The 20,272-nt window shown below is 41.1% G+C and overlaps 1 protein-coding gene across 1 annotated transcript in view; it reads left to right on the forward strand.

Annotated features, from left to right (window-relative positions):
* Positions 1 to 1,524: 1,524 nt before the first annotated feature.
* Positions 1,525 to 20,272, forward strand: part of LOC132092129 (DNA (cytosine-5)-methyltransferase 3A-like) — a 58,832-nt gene continuing 40,084 nt past the window's right edge. Inside the window, exons 1-3 of the mRNA XM_059498218.1 lie at positions 1,525 to 1,767; positions 4,005 to 4,183; positions 15,837 to 15,944. Of these exons, the coding sequence (XP_059354201.1) occupies positions 4,073 to 4,183; positions 15,837 to 15,944 (219 nt within the window). The 5' untranslated portion in view covers positions 1,525 to 1,767; positions 4,005 to 4,072. The remainder of the gene's footprint in view (positions 1,768 to 4,004; positions 4,184 to 15,836; positions 15,945 to 20,272) is intronic.

Consider the following 20,272-nt stretch of genomic DNA (forward strand, 5'->3'; position numbering starts at 1 on the left):
TGAGTGATATTAATATGAATTTGTAGATTTGAAGTACTTCTATATCTGTATATTTCCATTGTAAGTTATATTAATATGGATTTGTAGTTTTGAGGTACTTGATGTTGTTCTAACCCTGATGGGAATTTAGATGAATCTGTATATTTGCATTATTTATTAGTGATAGATTAATGTAATTTTATAATGGACTTATTTTGTAATATGTAGATGTAGGTGAAACTATTTTCATTATTTATGAGATTTTTTAAATGGTTGGTGTTTTAAGGTTGATTTGTACATTTAAAGCCTTGAATATTTGAAATTACAGTAGCATTCTTTCAGTAATAGTAATTAATTTTGTTAATATAAATAAATTACTAGTTCTATGCACTTTGGGTGTGCTTTTTTTCAGCATTCATGGGTGACTTTTTTATGTGAATTACATTTTTATATTTTAGGGTCTTGATGTTTGTCAATTATATGAAATATTGAAAGTGAAAGTGACGTGACATTCAGCCAAGTATGGTGAACCATACTCAGAATTCGTGCTCTGCATTTAACCCATCCGAAGTGCACACACACAGACAGAGCAGTGCTCAAGGGCACCTAAGTCATGGTATTGAGGGTGGAGAGAGCACTGTACATGCACTCCCCCCACCCACAATTCCTGCCGGCCCGGGACTCGAACTCACAACCCTTCGATTGAGAGTCCCGACTCTTTAACCATTAGGCCACGACTTCCCCCTTTTGTCCTTTTAATCCAGAAGGGACAAAAGAAATAATCATAAATGAACTCCTAAAAGGTTCCATATAAAACATTTGATTGAACCCTTAAAAAGGGTTCTAGATACAACCTTTTAGGGGTTCGAAATACGTAGCGCCTGATAGAACCTTTTCTTCTAAGAGTGTAGCGCGCTCACCTGGTTTTCAACTTGCAGCGCTCATATTTATTCAATTAAAACCATAGCCTTTTGAAGTGTAAGTTATATTTCAATTTGCATGTGTGTGTATATATTTATTTATTTATTTTTTATTTGATTTTCACCGGAGCACGACCTGAGTTTTCTCCTCCCATTTCTACCAGTGATCCTTTCCTTCCCCGCGGTCATTACTGTTGTAGGTTGCCAAGTTGAAGGGACAAATGGGTTGAAATTTCAATGTATCGATTTAGTAAGAAGCATGTGTTTCATACAAGATCTGGCAACTGGGAAACCTTGGCATAGAAAGATAGAATGTATATGTTTATATGTACAATGATAAATTTAGGCAATATTATTATTAATTTACTTTTTTTCTGGTAATTTTGTAATTAAAGCACACATACACAAAAGAATCTGGGTACACTATATATTTTATTGAATTAATTTGAACAATCCTTATTTAGCTTGTTATAGCCGAAAAGACGCTAAATAACCTTATATGGTGCTTCCCTCACAGAGTCATAAGCTGTAAAAATCAAGCTGTTGCAACCATCATGAAAGTAAAACAAAAACATAACACCGATATATTTAATCAGAGGGTGAAGCAAGTTCACGATGACTGAAAGAAAAAAATCTGCTATTGTGCTAAATCGATCTGCCTGTGACGTCACTGGTGATCTAGATTTACGGGCTCTAGGACCCCGCGAACTCCTTCCCGCTGACGGGCCTCTGCGGCGTCTGAGAGCCCGAGACGGCGGAGCGGAGCAGGCCGGTGCCGGGGAGGGTCAGGACGGGGAGAGACGCGGAGGGAAGACGGGCTGTGCGCGACCACCGGAGGGTTCAGGCCCGGGGCTGCATGGCTAAACGGGTAATTCACACAGATATATACACACCGAGATTCTCTCTGACATATGAGGATGAGAATGGTGGAGGTGGAGGTGAAGAAAATGCATTCAGATCTGCGCAGATGTGCGTTATAAAATCCAGCAGCTGCTGCCTTTAAAGAGTTTTCCATCTGTCCGCTTGCGTGGGTTCATATGACATGTTAATTCAGTTGAATGTTTTAATGAAGCGAGCTGAAATCTGTCAACCGGCATTACACTTCATCATCATCATCATCATCATCAGGATTTAATGCAATATCTATCAATAACTTACACTTTATCGCAACTTAGATTGTAACTATTCCTCTTACGTGAAAATCAAAGGTTACAAATAATCTAAGCCTTTATTGTGAGGAAGACGAATCTTTTCTGGATGATCTTTAGTTGTTAATTCAGTGAGGCCTCTTTCAGGAATATTTATGCAAATATCATGTACATAGCGATATAAGTTATAGCCTAGTCATTGTTTTTTATGTTGTTGGGGTTTAAAATATCTAAAGATATATTTAGAAAGCATGAAAGCTCTTGACCTATATATGTGTATTATGCTCATGGTGTCTTCACTGTATCATTAACTGTAATAAAATATGCGTTTTTTTTTGTTTATTGTGTTTATTTATGAAGGTCTGTCCATTCACACCTGTGTCAGGTGTCTGGGGTTTCAATGTGACCCTCAGCAGGTCATGCTTCTGATGGCACTGTCATGCAACTTTATAAACACCTTGAGCTCTTCATAAATGTTCAAACCCAAAAAATTAATAAATACAAATAATAATAAAGAAATAGGCTAAATAAATAAATTACAGCAAAGGAGAACAAAAAATAGAAAGTATAGCTGGTGCTTAAAATGTTGATCTGAAGAACATTTAAATTAGCATAAAGAACTTTGTCTACAAAGAGTAAAATATAGTATATAATAAATATAGTATATAAATAGACCTATATATATTTTTTCTTTTTTTGATAAGAAGATGAGTGCTGAACCTGAAGGTGTTGCAAAACCTTTTTTATTTCCTTTTTTTTTTCTAATAGTGTATTCTGGATTTTCCACATTAGGCCTTTCATTTCTTCCACTTACTCATTGTTTAACATCAGAAATGGCCGATTGTGTGTCTATAGATCTAAAATAGAGGTCAGGCCCAATTTCCCTTTTCCTAATGGTTCATTGTGTTTAAAAATACTTTATGAATTTAATTTAAATAGATGTCATTAATGAATCAAATAACAAAATAGTTTTAAAATTTGTAAAATTTGTGATATTTCTACTTGTAACTAATTTCTGTCAACTAATGATCTGTCAAGCATTAGAGGTATCCTCAATCAAATGTATTTTGCTCTATTCTTTTTTTATTCTGTTTTCTTTATATTATATTATTTAAAATCCCATGCTAGGTGTACTGTGTTAACCTAACTGAGACTTGTTATAGCACTTATATATCATTGCTCTTTTTGTTGTTTTTGATTGCTTCCACTGTCCTCATCTGTAAGTCGCTTTGGGTAAAATGAATAAATGTAAATGTATTTCAAGATTTCTTGAAGATCAGTCTTGGCAGAAATATGAGTCTGTAAAGGTCATGTTGAAAAAGGCTACCAAAGAGCAGTTTTTACAGATGACCAGCGAATCACATTTAATTAAAACGTCATCTTTTAAATTCAACTTTGCATGCGTGATAGAGGTTCTTCCCAATTTCTCCCTCAAATCAATTTCTTCGTGAATAAGATGACAGCAAAGTCATTTCGCTCTTCATCAGTAGAAGCTCATTTTACTGATTTTCTAATGATATGTCTGAAAATGACTGAGATGTTATAAATAAACGAGAAATGCGCTCATTTTTTGAGTGCGTCACGGAATTGACGCGTGTGGACGCGACGCGGCCGCGTTATAAAGCGCAAAGACAAGTTGGCAGGGATTCAAACGCCCGCCATGTTACAGACTTTCCACATTAAACCACAAACTGGCTGCTGTTTGTTTGTCTTCTGTGGACACAAATCAAGGCTTTTTACTGATTCTCGTGATGTGATAAGACAATATTGCCTCGTTTTATAATGAGGGAAACACTGTAGACACTTGTTTCCTCTTGTGCTTTTTCAAAATGTATCGCATTTCATAGACTTAGTATAAAATAATCATATTTCCAACAACCATACGCTACCAGTGTATAAATATCTGTTTCACTCAAGAAATAAATGAATACAATCGTTGTTGTGTTTTTTTTCGCAGGGAGGAGTAGGATTTGATGGTCTGAAGGTGGATCAGTTTCATCGCCACAAAAGTCCCTCAGCATTTTAATGTCTTTTGTTTCATTTGGTTTGATTTCAAATGCATCGATCAGGCCAGTAGTGTGTTTTTGTTTCATCATGCCTCTCGAGCTGGACTGTGACGCAGCGACGAACAAAACGGTAAGAGCCATTCATTTCAAGTTGTGTAAGTGTGTGTGTGTGTGTGTCTGTGTGCGCGAAGCCGGCAGACACGTGCAAGGTGAGAAGGACAAACCAGGCTGCGAGTAAAACACGCCTCCTTACCGTGTCTACGAGATCTAAGAGACTAAACTAGCGCCCTCCAGTTATTTAGACTATGTGTTAAAGATCGTGAAAAGCGCTGTATAAATAAACTTGAATCGAATTGAATTAATCCGAATTCTTTGAATATGACGCGTCGTTCTACTTCTGGCGCGTCACTGGCATGCAGTTGTAATGGTTTTACACTAAAGGACTGCATAAAATAGTTTAAGAAACGAACTATTGAGAAAACAAATACTCTTTATTCACAACATATAACGAAATACTTCAGTTTCTGTGTTTAGGCTATATCTTAAAAATAAATTATATTAATTATGATATGAACACATCTTGATTTTATAGCAATATAAGATGCAAAAAAATCAACGAAGCGTTTGTCAATTATAACCTTTTTTTACGTAACTTACGTCACTTGCTTTTAGAATAAATGCAGTGTTAAAGGATCGCTTTAAAAGCTAAACGATGAGTCATTTTCTTAAAAAAATAAATAAAAAATTATATACTTTTTACCCACAAATGCACTATAGTTCGACTTCAACATGTTACGTAATCACGTTAGAAAGGTCATGCGTGACTTAGGTGGAAGTACCGACCTAGTGTTTACAAAGCGAACGTGCAAAGAAAGTCAAAGGGTGCTTTCACACCTGCCTCATTTAGTTCGGTTGAACCGTACCAGAGTTTGTTTCCCTGTTTGGTGCGGTTCGATTGGGTAGGTGAGAAAGCAGCAATCGCACTCTGGTGCGCCCCAAAGGCGGACCAAACAAGCGTACTGAGACCTGCTTGAAGAGGTGGTCTCGGTACGCTTTCAAACGAACTCTGGAGCGGTTCGTTTGTGCTGAGAACGTGATCCGACCTCAAACAGACCCAACTGCAAGAAGTACTGATCATTTTTGGACCAAGCCCAGCTGCCGTAGTCAGCTGCACTGTGCATTATGGGATGAGGAAGTGTTTGTTGACAGTTTGCACTTTAGCATGGCAGCTCGTGGACAAACTTGAAGTAGTGAGGAGGTGCGGAGCCTCATCGAAATTTGGTCTGATGACCATGAGCATGTCAGAGTTAAGAAGAATTAATGCACACCTCCGCTTGAAGTTACGAGCGATGCCCGCTCGCCGTTTGCAGGGCATTAAAAACATTGTTTTCAATCCGCATCTGCGCTTCATTATAGAAATGTATTGTTTGCATATTGTGGTGTATACAAACAATGTAATAGATTATGGCCAGGGACAAAACCAGCCCACGCAGTCGTCTCTCCATAGTTGTGTTGTCTCCGTGTTGTTTGCTGGCTTTTCCTCTTATGCTGGAATTTTCCCGCATGTGAATTCTGACCAATCGAAAAGCAGTTTAGGAAATATGTCATGGCCAATGAGTGATGTGGATGTTGTCATGTGACTGCATTTTGGTTCGTTTCAACTGGTTCGGACCAAAGCAATCAGTGTGGTGTGAAAAGGAACCAAAAAAACTGAAAAATGCTACAATGTATAATTAGCCTTTCGCCGGCCCCTCCCCCAAAACGGCCATTGTCCAATCACACATCATAGCAACCGTTACTATGTGAGGCAGTTCCGACAAACTTTGACTCCAAGCAAGATGGTGAAGCGGTGCGCCCACGGCGTTTGTTAATCGGACACTAGAATAGAGCTGTAATCGGGCCTTAAAAGTTAGGCCCGACAGGACCCGAGCCCGACAGATTTCGGCCCGAGCCAGACAAGTACATTTTGATTGATTGCTTTTTAAAAGCCCGAACCCATTTACAGCCCGACATTATTCAAATGTACGCACGCACACAGCTCTTTTGCCTTTTGTCAAGAATGAGTCATTTATACATGTTTTAACATAATTTATACATGACTAACGTAATAGGCCACTTGGAGGTTTGAACAAAGAAATAAAATAAGTCCTCTGTGACATCGTAACATCTCAGAACTCTAAATAGCCCTAGGTATAGACTCATTTAGCCTATTGAGAATGAGGAGTCACGTGCCGATTTGGGTTGATTTGGGAGGGGTCTGAGCCGGTCGGCCATGATGCCAGGATACGCTATCGGTTGCCAGGGGCAATGCCTTCAGAACTTCACAGAGGCGCGACTAAACATTTCAGAGATCTTTAATTTTTGCGGATTTATTTTGTCGGCGGAACAGATCGAGACGGATCTACGAATACGAGAAAGAAAAGGAAGAAAGTAAAGCATTGCAAAAACATGAGGCGAAAGAAAGGGGACCTTACAGGAACCAGCTCACACCAAGCGCAAAACAGCGGTGTTTGGAGAAGCTCTCAGGCATCCAAAATATCGACCCATATGAGCTCCCTGCAGCGGCACAGAGACCTATAGAGCAGTATAGTATAGTATAATCTAATGTTATTTCTTTAATTTGATATTATTGTAGCATTTGTTTGTTTTAAACCTGTGTAGGGCCCTGTAATGACAGAACTAACACATTTAAACTCATCAAATCTCACCTCTGTGCTTGTCAAATGTTCTTTTTAACTGAAATGGCCCATCTTTGGACTCAATAGTAGGTGAAATAACCACATGGATGATTAGTGAAACTCGTTAAAATCACTGATGGGCATTAACCTGGAGCCCATCAGAGAGCGAGAGAGAGATTTTACAGTCTTACTGAACTCAGGAATCTCAAGAGAACCGCTGCAGTATCATTGAGGTTATGACTTTGGGTGTGTAGAAACACTCTAGTAATTCTCCGTAACTCTTCATTTTCCTGCTCTGCTCCTCTTACACTTTAATGGCCGTTCAGTTATTATAAATCTGTTTTCAGATATTGGAGCAGCACACTGGTATGGTAGTTTATGTACGCTGGCCTTACAGTGTTCAGAAAGCCTTGCCTAACTGATGTATGCAGCTGGAAGTCATGTGAGGTGAGGCAAGTGGTAGATTTAAATGCAACATAGTGAGTGAATTTTTTTTCTTTACTGTGTATTTTGTTGTGAAGAAAGTCAGTTTACACCTAAATCTAGACAAAAGTGCTCATATGAGCTATTTCCAACCTAAAAATCTGTGTTAATGTGTACTGAAAATCATTTTATTACTGCTTGTGTTAGTAGGGTGAGCTGGTTAACTAGTGTTTTCATTGGCTTTCATTAACTTTGCACCAACTTTGCTCTGTTGAGCAGGTGAATCAGTTACTAGAGCTTTAGTAATCGATCTTGAACAGGGCAAAAGGTGTGTTTGAGATCTTGGATGTGTGTGTGTGTTGTTTGTGATAAATTTTATTGCTTTACTCATTCAGATGTCCTCTGTGAACCCAGCTGAAGTTGTTTATTGGCTGATATAGTATTTATGGCAGTGATCAGATCAGTGTTTGCTTTGGCCGAGAAAATTGACCCATTTAAATGCTTGTGATTGCATACAGGAACACACAAGCATTCAGTGTATGTCCTCGATATGCTTTATTATTGAAAAAATGTAGTTTACACATTTGTGTTCTTATTGTGAATCCTAATAAGAAGTTTTCACATGAGAATTTTAAAAAGATTTCTTATGCATGGATCTGACCATCAACACTTTATAAATTGGATGTTTAACATTGTGGAATTGTTTAATTATGGTACTTCGATTCTTTTGATAAAGCAAATATACATTTCTAAATATTATAATTTTTTTTATATTTGTGAATATTTGTAAATATATTTTTACTGATTTAATTTAGTGTCTATAGGACAGTGTGCAGGTGTGTTTTCTTCAGTCATTTCAGCCTTTATGTGTTTTGTATATTTTTTATATGTGCTTTGTATGTTTTATATATTCAGTTATTTTATTTTATTGATTTATTGAATTTTATTTTTATTACTGGACTCTAAGGGACCTTGTGCAATATTTAAGTCATCTCGGTTACGTATGTAACCTTGGTTCCCTGAATAGGGAACGAGATGCTGGGGTGACGTCACCACGTATGGGAACACCTTCGGTGTGACGAATGTCTGAAGCCCTATACCATCCCGCCAATCCTATTGGCCAAATAGCGCGTGGCACCGCCCAGCATGCGTAAGCATATATATACCTGGTGCCGCGCGCCATTTACCTCAGATTTCATGACGAAGAAGAGAAGAAAGCTATCAAGGTATGGCACGGCCAGAACCGCAGCATCTCGTTCCCTATTCAGGGAACCAAGGTTACATACGTAACCGAGATGTTCCCTTTCATAGGTCACTTCGATGCTGCGGTGACGTCACCACGTATGGGAACGCTATACCATCACGCCTGACGTACCTGATAGCTTGGATCCAAGGAAGCATCTGCTCAAGCGGAGAGAACCCGGGAGCCAGGAGCCATCCTCACATCCAGACTGTAAGACCTGATAAAAGTGCTCGGTGAGGACCAGCCTGCCGCAGCACAGATATCATCCAAAGAAGATCCACTGAGAAAGGCTTGAGAAGAAGCCACTGCTCTCGTGGAATGACCTTTTACTCCTAAGGGCGAAGTGAGCCCGCGCGCCTCATAGGCCAAGGAAATAGCCTCCACCAGCCAATGGGACATGCGCTGTTTCGTAACTGCATGGCCTTTATTCTTATGTCCAAAACAGACAAACAGCTGGTCAGACTCACGCCATGGGGCAGTACGCTCCACATAAGTCTTTAACGCTCTCACAGGGCAAAGACTTAGATCTCCAGACTCTGCCGCAGCAGGAGAAAAAGCCTCCAGGACCACCTGCTGAAAATGAAAAGGATTAGATGCGATCTTAGGAACATAATTAGGCCTAGGTCGCAACAACACTTTCACAGAGCCTGGTGCAAACTCCATGCACGAGGGTGAGACAGAGAGAGCCTGTAAATCCCCAACTCTCTTAAGGGAGGATAAAGCCATGAGAAGAAGTGTTTTCAGAGTCAGGAACTTATCCGAAACAGTTTCCAGGGGCTCAAACGGATGCCCTGACAAACCCAGTAACACAATGGATAAATCCCATGAAGGAACTCGCACAGGGCGGAAAGGTCTCAACCGTCGCGCACCTGTATAAAGCGAGAAACCAGTGGATGACGACCCACTGAAACACCACCTATATGCTCATGGTGAGCTGAGATAGCTGCCACATAAACCTTCAGGTTGGCTGGTGTCAATCCATCCGAAAAACGGTCCTGAAGAAACTCCAGTACTGAAGCCATAGGGCAGTAAACTGGATCCACATCATGAGTTTCACACCATGTCATAAACAGTTTCCACTTGAAAGCATATAAGCGTCTCGTAGAAACTGCTCTAGAATTCAGTATGGTCTCGGTAGTTTCAGCAGAAAGACCGGGACATATCAACTCACACCGCTCAGAGGCCATGCCCACAGGTTCCACAGATCTGGCCTCGGATGCCAGATCCGTCCCTGTGCTTGCGATAATAAATCCCGTCTGAGGGGAATCTCCCACGGAGAGCCCGCTAACAGATTGATAAGATCCGCAAACCACGGCTGTGTGTGCCATCGCGGAGCCACCAGCAGCAGCTGTCCCACTCTGTCCCGCCGTATTCTGCATAATACCGCTGGGACCAGACGAATCGGAGGAAACGCATACAAACTGGTCCTGGGCCAGCTGTGAGCTAGCGCATCCAGACCCAGGGGTGATGGAGGACATAGGGAGAACCATAGCGGGCAATGCGTAGTCGTGCTCGACGCGAATAAATCCACTTTCGCTTCCCCAAAAATTTGCCATAGGTGATTCACCGTTTGGGGGTGTAATCTCCATTCCCCTTGTTCCAGAGCCTGTCTGGATAGTAAATCCGCTCCGAAGTTCAGTCGTCCGGGGATGTGAACAGCCCGGATTGACAGAAATCTGTCGTGAGACCAAAAAAGAATACGCCTCGTCAGCCTGCACAGGGGGCGAGAACGCAATCCTCCCTGATGGTTCAGATAAGCCACGACCGCAGTGTTGTCCATTCTGAGAAGCACATGACGGCCGATCAGTAGACTCGAAAAATACTGGAGAGCCAGAAAAACCGCCAGTAATTCCAATTTGTTTATGTGCCAGCTGCGTTGTGCCGCTGTCCACACTCCGTGGGCTGGGTGCCCATGACAAACAGCTCCCCACCCGGTCAAAGACGCATCTGTCATGACAGTCTCTCGGGAAGCACAAATTCCCAGCCGAACCCCGGTGAGGAGAAATTCGGCTGACGTCCATTGTCTTAACGACATCACACACCTTCGCGTCACCGAGATCGTTCGATGCGGAGGACAACGGGGTGAAATATTCTGTCGTTTCGTCCACCACTGAAACGGGCGCATGTAAAGCAAACCCAGATGAATCACGGGAAGCGCCGCCGCCATTAGACCTAACAGTCTGAGGCACAGTCTCACTGTCGCTGTGTGACCCGCCCTGAAGTGCTGAACGCATGACGTAATCGACTGAGCGCGCGGGACAGAAAGCTTTGCTGTCATCGCGCGAGAGTCCAATTCTATTCCCAGAAAAGTAATCCGTTGAGAGGGGACTAACACACTTTTCTGGAAGTTCGTGCGTAAGCCCAGGCTGTGTAAATGAATCAGCACAATATCTCGATGAGAGTGTGCTTGAGTCTGAGATTGCGCTAACACCAGCCAATCGTCCAAATAGTTCAACACACGGACGCCCCAGAGCCGCAACGGGGCCAGAGCTGCGTCCATGCATTTTGAGAACGTACGGGGAGCTAGCGCTAAGCCAAAGGGAAGAACGCAGTACTGATACGCTTTGCCCTCTAAAGCGAATCTGAGAAACTTCCGGTGTCTCTCGATGATCTGAATATGAAAATAAGCATCCTTCAGATCAATCGTGACAAACCAGTCGTTTGGTTGAATCTGAGACAAAATAGACTTTACCGTCAACATTTTGAATTTGCTCGACCTGAGTGCAAGATTCAGACGGCGTAAATCCAGAATGGGTCGTAATCCGCCGTCCTTTTTTGGTACCACAAAATAACGGCTGTAAAACCCTGACTCCATCTGAGAGGGGTGTACTTCTTCCAAAGCCCCTTTGCTCAGTAGAGCTAACATTTCCTGTCTCAGCACCGCCATGTCCATCGGTTTCATCACCGTGGAGAGAATTCCGCGGAAAGGGGGCGGGCCTTTCCGAAACTGAATGGTGTATCCGTGACAAATTGTGCGTAACACCCATTGAGAAATGCCGGGCAAGCGTTCCCACGCGGCCCGAAACAATATTAGCGGTTTCAAAATGTTCGTTTCCTGCAACGCTGATGCACACATAGAGATGTCCGGGCACGAAAGACTCACGGTGTCCGTGCACAGGGGAAGTATATGCATAGCAGCCGTTGCATCTCGTTGTACGTAATCCTGAAACGTGTCCACGGCAGGAATTAGGCCAACAGATTGAGCATCGGGCTCTGCCGCTAGTGAAATAGCGGCGGCTGTGCGAGCCGTCATGACGGGCCGTTCGATGACGACCCTTTGAAGCGCTCCTCGAGCTCTGAAAACTGGATCGTGCAGAGTGTCTGAGGACGCGATTGGTGTTACAGTTCGTTCCAATGCTGATCGAGGCGCTGTTTGCGGCGAAACAGTCAGGGTTTGAGCGTGGGGACTGCAATGAGAGTGTTGGATGCGCGAAAGCGGTCCAACAGCGCTCTCTAGCGGAGGGCACAGTCCCTGGCAGGCAGCGAAAAAATCAGGAGCTGCTGTTCGGTGCCCGAGAACGAGAGGCATTGGCCGTCGAACTCAGGTTCAACCTTTTTCGTTGGCGTTGTTGAGCTGGTGGAACAACCCTAGGGCCCCAATCCTTGCGAGGGGGCGCCATAGGTGAAGGCTCTTCCCGAGAGGGAATTCGCTGGCGGTGAGAGGAGGTTGAGCGAGAACGCGCGGGCGCCTGATGGCGTTCAACCTCCCTGGGTCTGCGGGGAATCAGCTGGCGGAAAGCGGCTGATTGCTGTTTCGCTGCTCTGAATTTCTCCACCACTGAAGTGACAGCCTCTCCAAACAACCCGTCCTTAGACACAGGGGCATCCATGAGGAAAGATTTATCCTTTTCCTTTATATCGGTGAGATTAAGCCAGAGGTGGCGCTCAACCGTAATTAATCCAGCCATGGAACGGCCCACTGCTCGAGCAGTATATTTGGTAGCACGAAGCGCCAAATCAGTTGCTAGCCGTAGTTCCTTAACCGCCTCAGGTGTAATGCCGTCCCCGTCCAATCCTTTTAACAGCTCCGCTTGGTAGGCCTGAAGGACCGCCATAGAATGAAGCGAAGCAGCCGCTTGGCCAGCGGCCATATAGGATTTTCCCACTAAACTAGACGTGACTCGACACGCCTTTGAGGGGAGGAGGGGGCGGGACTTCCACGCCGCGGCCGAATTAGGCGCAAGATGTTCGGCGAGAGTCTCTTCCACCGGCGGTACCGCTGTATAGCCATGGCCCGCCATGCCCGAAATGGTGGCGAAATCCGCAGCCGCAGCGTTCGTGATGCGCGCCGCAAACGGCTGTTTCCAGGACCTCGAAACCTCCTGGTGGAGATCCGGAAAAAAGGGTAAAGGCCTCCGGGGCTGCGCAGGTGTCCGACTAGTTAGGAAACGGTCGTCCAACTTCGAAGAAGGTTGGGCCTCGGCCTTCTCAACCTCCCATTCCAGCCCCAATGTACCCACTGCACGGGAAACCACCTCCAACAGCTCACTGTAGGAGGGGGAAACACGCCTCTCCTGTCCACTAGGAGGGAGAGGGCTCGCGTCGGCCGTGAAGTCCTCGGACGCCGAGGCCGCAGTGGAAACAACGTCATCATCATGGCGGTCACAACCGAAGGAGATGGCACTACATGCCCCCGGTGTGGGCCGTAAATCCTCACAGGAAAAGACGACAGGTTCAAAAGTTTTTCTGTGTATTAGGGTAGGGGAGAGCGAGCGATGTGGAGAATAATTTTCCATCGCTGAACTGTCCTCAAACTCCATGTCACACGTGTCACCCCAAGCTATCACCTCGTGCGGTGCCTCGGCTGTCGCAGAAGTGGTGTGGCGGGGGTTAGACACGGCGACATCGGAGAACATATCTACCCTAGAGCGAAGCACCCTGAGCCGCAGGCCATCGCAATGGGGGCATGAAGAAAGGCCGCTAAGCGCCTCCTGTGCGTGGTGTAAGACTAGGCAAACTACGCACCTGTCATGAGTGTCCCCCTTAACGATGTACCTGGTACACGGGTCTTTGCACTTTCTGAAGCTCATCGCGTCCGCGGAGAGGAGTATACTGCTCGTAGATGATCGCTGAGAACGCGAGACAATAGGGCACAGAAGATTCGCTTCGTAATGAAGGAATGAAATCTGAGGTAAATGGCGCGCGGCACCAGGTATATATATGCTTACGCATGCTGGGCGGTGCCACGCGCTATTTGGCCAATAGGATTGGCGGGATGGTATAGGGCTTCAGACATTCGTCACACCGAAGGTGTTCCCATACGTGGTGACGTCACCGCAGCATCGAAGTGACCTATGAAAGGGAACTGTATATTAATACTGGTTAATTATTTAATTTAAACATGTATGTTCTGTATTGTATGGAACATTAGATATTCTGTCTATCTATCTATGTGTGAGTGTGTACTGTACCTGGAGATGGAGAGTGGAGTGTGTGGATCGGAGAGAGAGAGAGATTGAGAGAGAGAGAGAGGTGCTGGACCCAACAGAAACGTTACACCAGGGAACTTCCTCTTGTTCTCGGCCCAGTCACGTTGCTTGGCAACAGCAGTGGCCCAAAATAACCTGCTGATGACCGAAATAATCTGAAGATGACAAAAGCAGACACAAAATGTCTCTGCGCTCTGATGTTCTGATGTAATATTCTGCTATACTGTTAAACACTGATGTACTGAGTCATGTGTTTATACTGTACTTTTACAATACAACCAACCATCTACAATTACAAATAATTATTGCATTAGTACAGTTACTACCATATTTTATTATAGATTATTATAAGGCACCGAAAGACTGCAATAAATCATATGATTGTTAAATATGGTCTATTTCTGTGATATATATATATATATATATATATATATATATATAATGAATCATACATTTTTGTTGCTTAGTATTGAAATACATTTTTTAGCTGTGAAAATCTAGATACATTTTCCCCAGGAGAATATATATTAAAAATATATATAATAATTATTAACTAACTATATATATATATATATATATATATATATATATATATATATATATATATATATATATCAAAATATATATATAATAAAAAAACTGAAAACATGTGGTCATTATTAATTGCAGTTATACATTGCAGTATAAAAATAAATAAATAAATTCTGCTAATCAAGGCTGCATTTATTTGATCAAAACTACAGTAAAAACTGTAATATTGTGAAATATTACAATATTATACATTTTTTTGAATATATTTTAAAATGTAATTTATTCCTGTGATGCAAAGCTGTATTTTCAGTATCATTACTCCAGTCTTCAGTGTCACATGATCCTTCAGAAATCATTTTAATATGCACAATTTATGCTTAATAAACATTTCTTAATATTATCAATATTTAAAATCAGTAACAAACAGTAAATCTTTCTCAGGATTCTTTGATGAATAGAGAAAACAGCATTTATTTGAAACAGGAATCTTGTATAACATTATAAATACAAAAAATCTAGCGATTAAAAAAAAAATTACCTTTAGCTTTCACACTGTTTCGTCAGATATATTTGGTATCTAGCTGACATTTGCATGATTTTGCATGTCTCACAGACGGTTCATCACGTCTTTCTTGATCGAGGCTGAAAACATTCTGAGTCGACTAATATGATTCAGCACAGATCAGCAGAGATCAGAGTTCATGTCATGTTTATCTGTGGTTTTCATATCTCTCATGGACTTGAGGTTAATGTTTAATGACTATTAACATCTACTCAGGCAGTTTCACACACGCTGGTTTGCAGAAATACTCCCCTGGTGACCCCTGACCCGTGGGGACTGATTAAACTTGATGTTGTTTCAAAGGTTACAACCAAACGAATTATGAGAGAGACAGGAGTGTTCATGAATTAGATCTGCACAATGTGTGTTGTGGTGTCATGGTTCATGGTGTGTGAAGTGGATAAATAACATTAGTGGGCACATTGTTGCCAGGATTGTTGCCAGGGAAATGACCTCATGGTTTTGTTCAGGAGAGCAGCATCATGACCTGCTGGAGACAGTTGCTAAGCAGTAATTTCACCTTAGTAACCGCTCTCATCCGACTGTATCCCCACTGAGAGAGTCCAGACGGATCATCTCTGGACGCATGCATGTGTGTGTGTGTGTGTGTGTGTGAATTTGACATTGAAAAAAAGTCCTTAAATGTGTTGATTTAATTTAATTTATTTTATTTTATTTTATTATGCACTCATAGATCAGTCATTTGTATAAAAATTCCTTTGTTTTATTTTATTATATGCTTATAAACATAATTCCTTCAATTTAATTTAGTTAAATTATTTTTGTTTGTTTTATTTTATTTTACGCTCATAGATTAAAGTAAAATTCCTTTATTATTTAATATTATTTTATATATCACTTATATATCAAAGTCCTTAAAATAAAAATGTTTTTGTGTGTTTGTTTGTTTGTTTTAGAGTCCAGAGGCAGAACAGGAAGTGTGTGAGGTCACACATGAAGAGAGAGTGACAGACACACCAATACGAAGAGTTGGACGACCCGCTCGAAAACGCAAAGCACCAGGAGTGAGTACTTCTGTACATACTATATGCACATCTGTGGCACACACATGAACTTTAGAAAACTTGCGTGTTCAGTGGATAAATAATGTATTTGCATAGCGTTCATTGCCTTGTCTTCTGTATGGCAGTAGTTCATTGGTGTGCTTCTGAGCTGATTTTAATGTCTATGGGACATGATTGAAAAATGAGCAGCTGATCAAATACTGCATGAGATACCAGCTTTAGTCTCATGTGGCTGTGCTCGTCATGTCCTGATTTAAAGGAACAGTTCAGCCAGTCATTTACTCACCCTCATGTCATTCAACTTACATGTTGTTATATTTCCATGGAAAATTTTTGAAGAGTCTTTTCAAAGCTCTTTTCCAGACACTATGGTTCTAAAATTTGGGTCCAGTATGATTATGATGTATTATGATTTTTAAGAAATTAATACTTTTGTTCCGCAAGCACACATTAAATTGATCAAAAGTAACAGTAAATAAATTTTTAATGTTACAAAAATGTATTTTTCAAATAAATGCTGTTCTTCTGAACTTTCTCTTCAAAGAATCCTGAAAAATGTTTCCACAAAAAATATGAAGCAGCACAATGGTTTTCAATATATATATATATACACCGTGTGTGTGTGTGTGTGTGTGAGTTTGGTCACTATGAGTTCTTTTTTACTTTCATTTAAATCATTTATTCTAAACGCCTTTTGTCTATAACGGAAAAAAGAAAGTCACATACGTATCGAATGACATGACAATTAATAATTTCCATTTTTGTCTGAAATGTTCCCTTAATGGCAAGACTTGTCTTTGTCTTAAAGGGACAGTTCACTCTAAAGTGAAAATTATTGCTCGCCCTCAAGTTGTTCCACCCCTATATGAGATTTAATCTTAATTCTTTTATTTTATTTTTTCGGTGAACTATCCCTTTAAGTATTTTCATGAGTATTGTTTCACTACAGTAGTTCCAAAGCAACCAGAGACACACACATCATGTATTTGACTAATAATAAGTGTTAAAAGTTTTAATTGTTTTAATTCTACTAATTCAGACGATTTAATTCATGTTACGATGTTAATTATGTTATACCCAACACAAAACACATATTAACTCATGACATTTTTTCAGAAGTGTCAGGGACAGTCCCTCTGCCCACAAAAGCTGTGCAGTCTCTATCTATGACTGAACCTGCAATGCTTAGGGCTGCATTAATGCACGAGTTTACAGGATGAGGGGGCCCCACCCGGTGATGCCAGAAAATATTGTAACCACATTTTATAATCAGTTACTGTGACTTTTATAAAAAAAAAAAAAAAAAAAAAAAAAAGTACACTATCGCTTTGCTTTGAATGCACGTGCAGGTGTTGCACGTCCTGCGTGAGAAGGATCAGTCAAATGCTCCCAAACATGAAAGCAGATCACAAAAGAGAAAACTGCTAAATACATAGTGGAAAGTCAGTTTAAATTTGTTGAAAAAATAAGCTCACAGCATATTTTAATGCAGGCCTAGGAGAAGATGCAGATGCAAGTCCTGGCAGTATCTGAATACAGTACACTATAATTAATAAAGGAATTTACTCTTAACATAGTTGAGCAAGCAAAAAGAACTACATGAATGAGAAAATAATGCTGTATGTTAAAAGTAGGCTAAGCCACAAAAAAAGATCTCAATGTGTTACTCGCACTGTCTGACACCCTCCCAAAACGCTCGCATGGAAAGCCTCCTCTCAGACAGCATGCACTGAAATACTTCAAAATATTTCTGTCTTGGTGAGTAAACATAGATGTGTATGTCTTACATCATGTTAGATCTGTGATTTAGATCTTAATATAATACACCTGCTGCGCCATTGATGTTAATCAAACAACAAAAGGAAAGATGGAATCTCTCGGGCTGGAGGTTCAAAATTTCACTTGCCCTACAAAAAAAAAAGGAAGTTGTTTTTGATACCAAACTTTTAGATTCCAGTTTTGATACTACAGCCAAAACTACTAGCCTAATAAATATCAAATTCAAACATTATTAAAGACAAGGGAACAGTCAGTAAATAAGAACAAATTAATAAACAGAACAAAGATACAAATTAAACAGTGCTTTAGGTTTTTGGGTTTGTAGGTGTTCAGGCACAGAAACTAAATAATCAACTGGAAAATAACATTGCATATTCTTCACTGACGTAAAACAGAATAAACCTAAAGTGATGCACCTCTATGTGTGCGCTGTACACAGATCACTGAATGGAGTGGATATTCATGTCGTCTTGTACTTGAATGCTTTAAAATCTCTTGAATGTGTATATTTGTCTGTTCAAGCGCAATTAGATGCAATTAGATGCAAGAGAACTCAATTTGGGCTTGCGCATCGTCAGAGACATAGCTGAATGATTTTAGTATTTTATCCAACAATTTATTTTCCGTGTCAGTCTTCAACACGCGTTCATGAGAGTACCACGACGCATGTGTGCTCTCCCCACTGCTCTTCTCCCTGTATGCAAATGAATGCACTGCAAAAGACCCCTCTGTCAAGCTCCTGAAATTTGCAGATGACACTACCATCATCAGCCTTATACACAACAGAGACATGAAGTTAAAGAGCTGGCTTCCTGGTGCAGTCACAACAAACTGGAGCTCAACACGCTGTGGAGATGATTGTGGACCCCCTTTCACTCCCCCCACTCATCATCATGAACTGCATTCAGTCATTCAGGTTTCTGGGCATCTTTCAGGACCTGAAAGTGGGATACTCACATAGACTCCATTGTGAAAAAGGCCCAACAAAGGCTGTACTTCCTTCACCAGCTGAGGAATTTCAACCTGCCACAGGAGCTGCTGAACCAGTTCTACTCTGCCATCATTGAGTCTGTCCTGTGCTCATCCAAAGCTGTCTGGTTTGGTTCAGCTACCAAATCAGACATCAGGAGACAACAGCGAACAGTCTGGACTGCTAACTTCCAAGATCTTTACACCTCCAGAGTGAGGAAAACTGATATGAAAATCCCTTTGGACCCCACACACCCAGCTCACTCTCTCTTAGAACTGTTGTCTTCTGGTCGGCGCTACAGAGCACCAACCACCAGAACAGCCAGGCATGAGAAAAGTTTTTTTTCCTGCAGGCCATAACTATACATTGTCTATTAAAACTGACATTATATATACCATCTGAAAATTGTACATTTGTAAACTAATTAAACAGTACACTTGTAAATTACTGTACATATCTGTACATTCATTAAAACAATTATAGAATTGCATCTCAGTAGATTAGAATGTCGTGGAAAAGTTCATTTCAGTAATTCAACTCAAATTGTGAAACTCATGTATTAAATAAATTCAGAGTACACAGACTGAAGTAGTTTAAGTCTTTGTTTCTTTTATTTGTGATGATTTTGGCTCACATTGAACAAAAACCCACCAATTCACCATCTCAACAAATTTGAAGGTGGAGAAGCTCATCCCCCAAGTTGCTTGAAGTCCAGTGTTAAGTTTTCACAGTCTGTGATGATTTGGGGTGCAATGTCATCTGCTGGTGTTGGTCCATTGTGTTTTTTGAAAACCAAAATTACTGCACCCATTTACCAAAAAATTTTGAGCACTTCATGCTTCCTTCTGCTGACCAGCTTTTTGAAGATGCTGATTTCATTTTCCAGCAGGATTTGGCACCTGCCCACACTGCCAAAAGCACCAAAAGTTGGTTAAATGACCATGGTGTTTGTGTGCTTGACTGTCCAGTAAAACTCACCAGACCTGAACCCCGGAGAGAATCTATGGGCTGTTGTCAAGAGGAAAATGAGAAACAAGAGACCAAAAAGTGCAGATGAGCTGAAGGCCGTGCACTGTCAAAGAAACCTGGGCTTCCACCTCAGCAGTGCCACAAACTGATCACCTCCCTGCCACGCTGAATAGAGGCAGAAATTAAAGCAAAAGGAGCCCCTACCAAGTATTGAGTACATGTACAGTAAATTAACATACTTTCAAGAAGGCCAACATTTGGTCTTATGAAGTATTCAAATTTGTTGAGATAGTGAATTGGTGGGTTTTTGTTAAATGTGAGCCAAAATTAAATATTAATTAAAAAAAAATTAATTAAAAAAAACAAAGATTTAAACTACTTCAGTCTGTGTGCACTGAATTATTTAATAGACAAGTTTCACAATTTGAGTTGAATTACTGAAATAAATTAACTTTTCCACTACATTTTAATTTACTGAGATGCACCTGTATATGTTTTTCTCTATATTTCTACTTCTGTATTATGTTGCATTATTTAAATTTCAGTTTTTCTTATATTAGTGTTATATTTCATGTCTACTGTGTAATTCCTTTGAATGTCTGCACTATCA

The sequence above is a fragment of the Carassius carassius genome, chromosome 18 (genome assembly GCF_963082965.1).
Source record: "Carassius carassius chromosome 18, fCarCar2.1, whole genome shotgun sequence".
Taxonomy (NCBI): domain Eukaryota; kingdom Metazoa; phylum Chordata; class Actinopteri; order Cypriniformes; family Cyprinidae; genus Carassius; species Carassius carassius.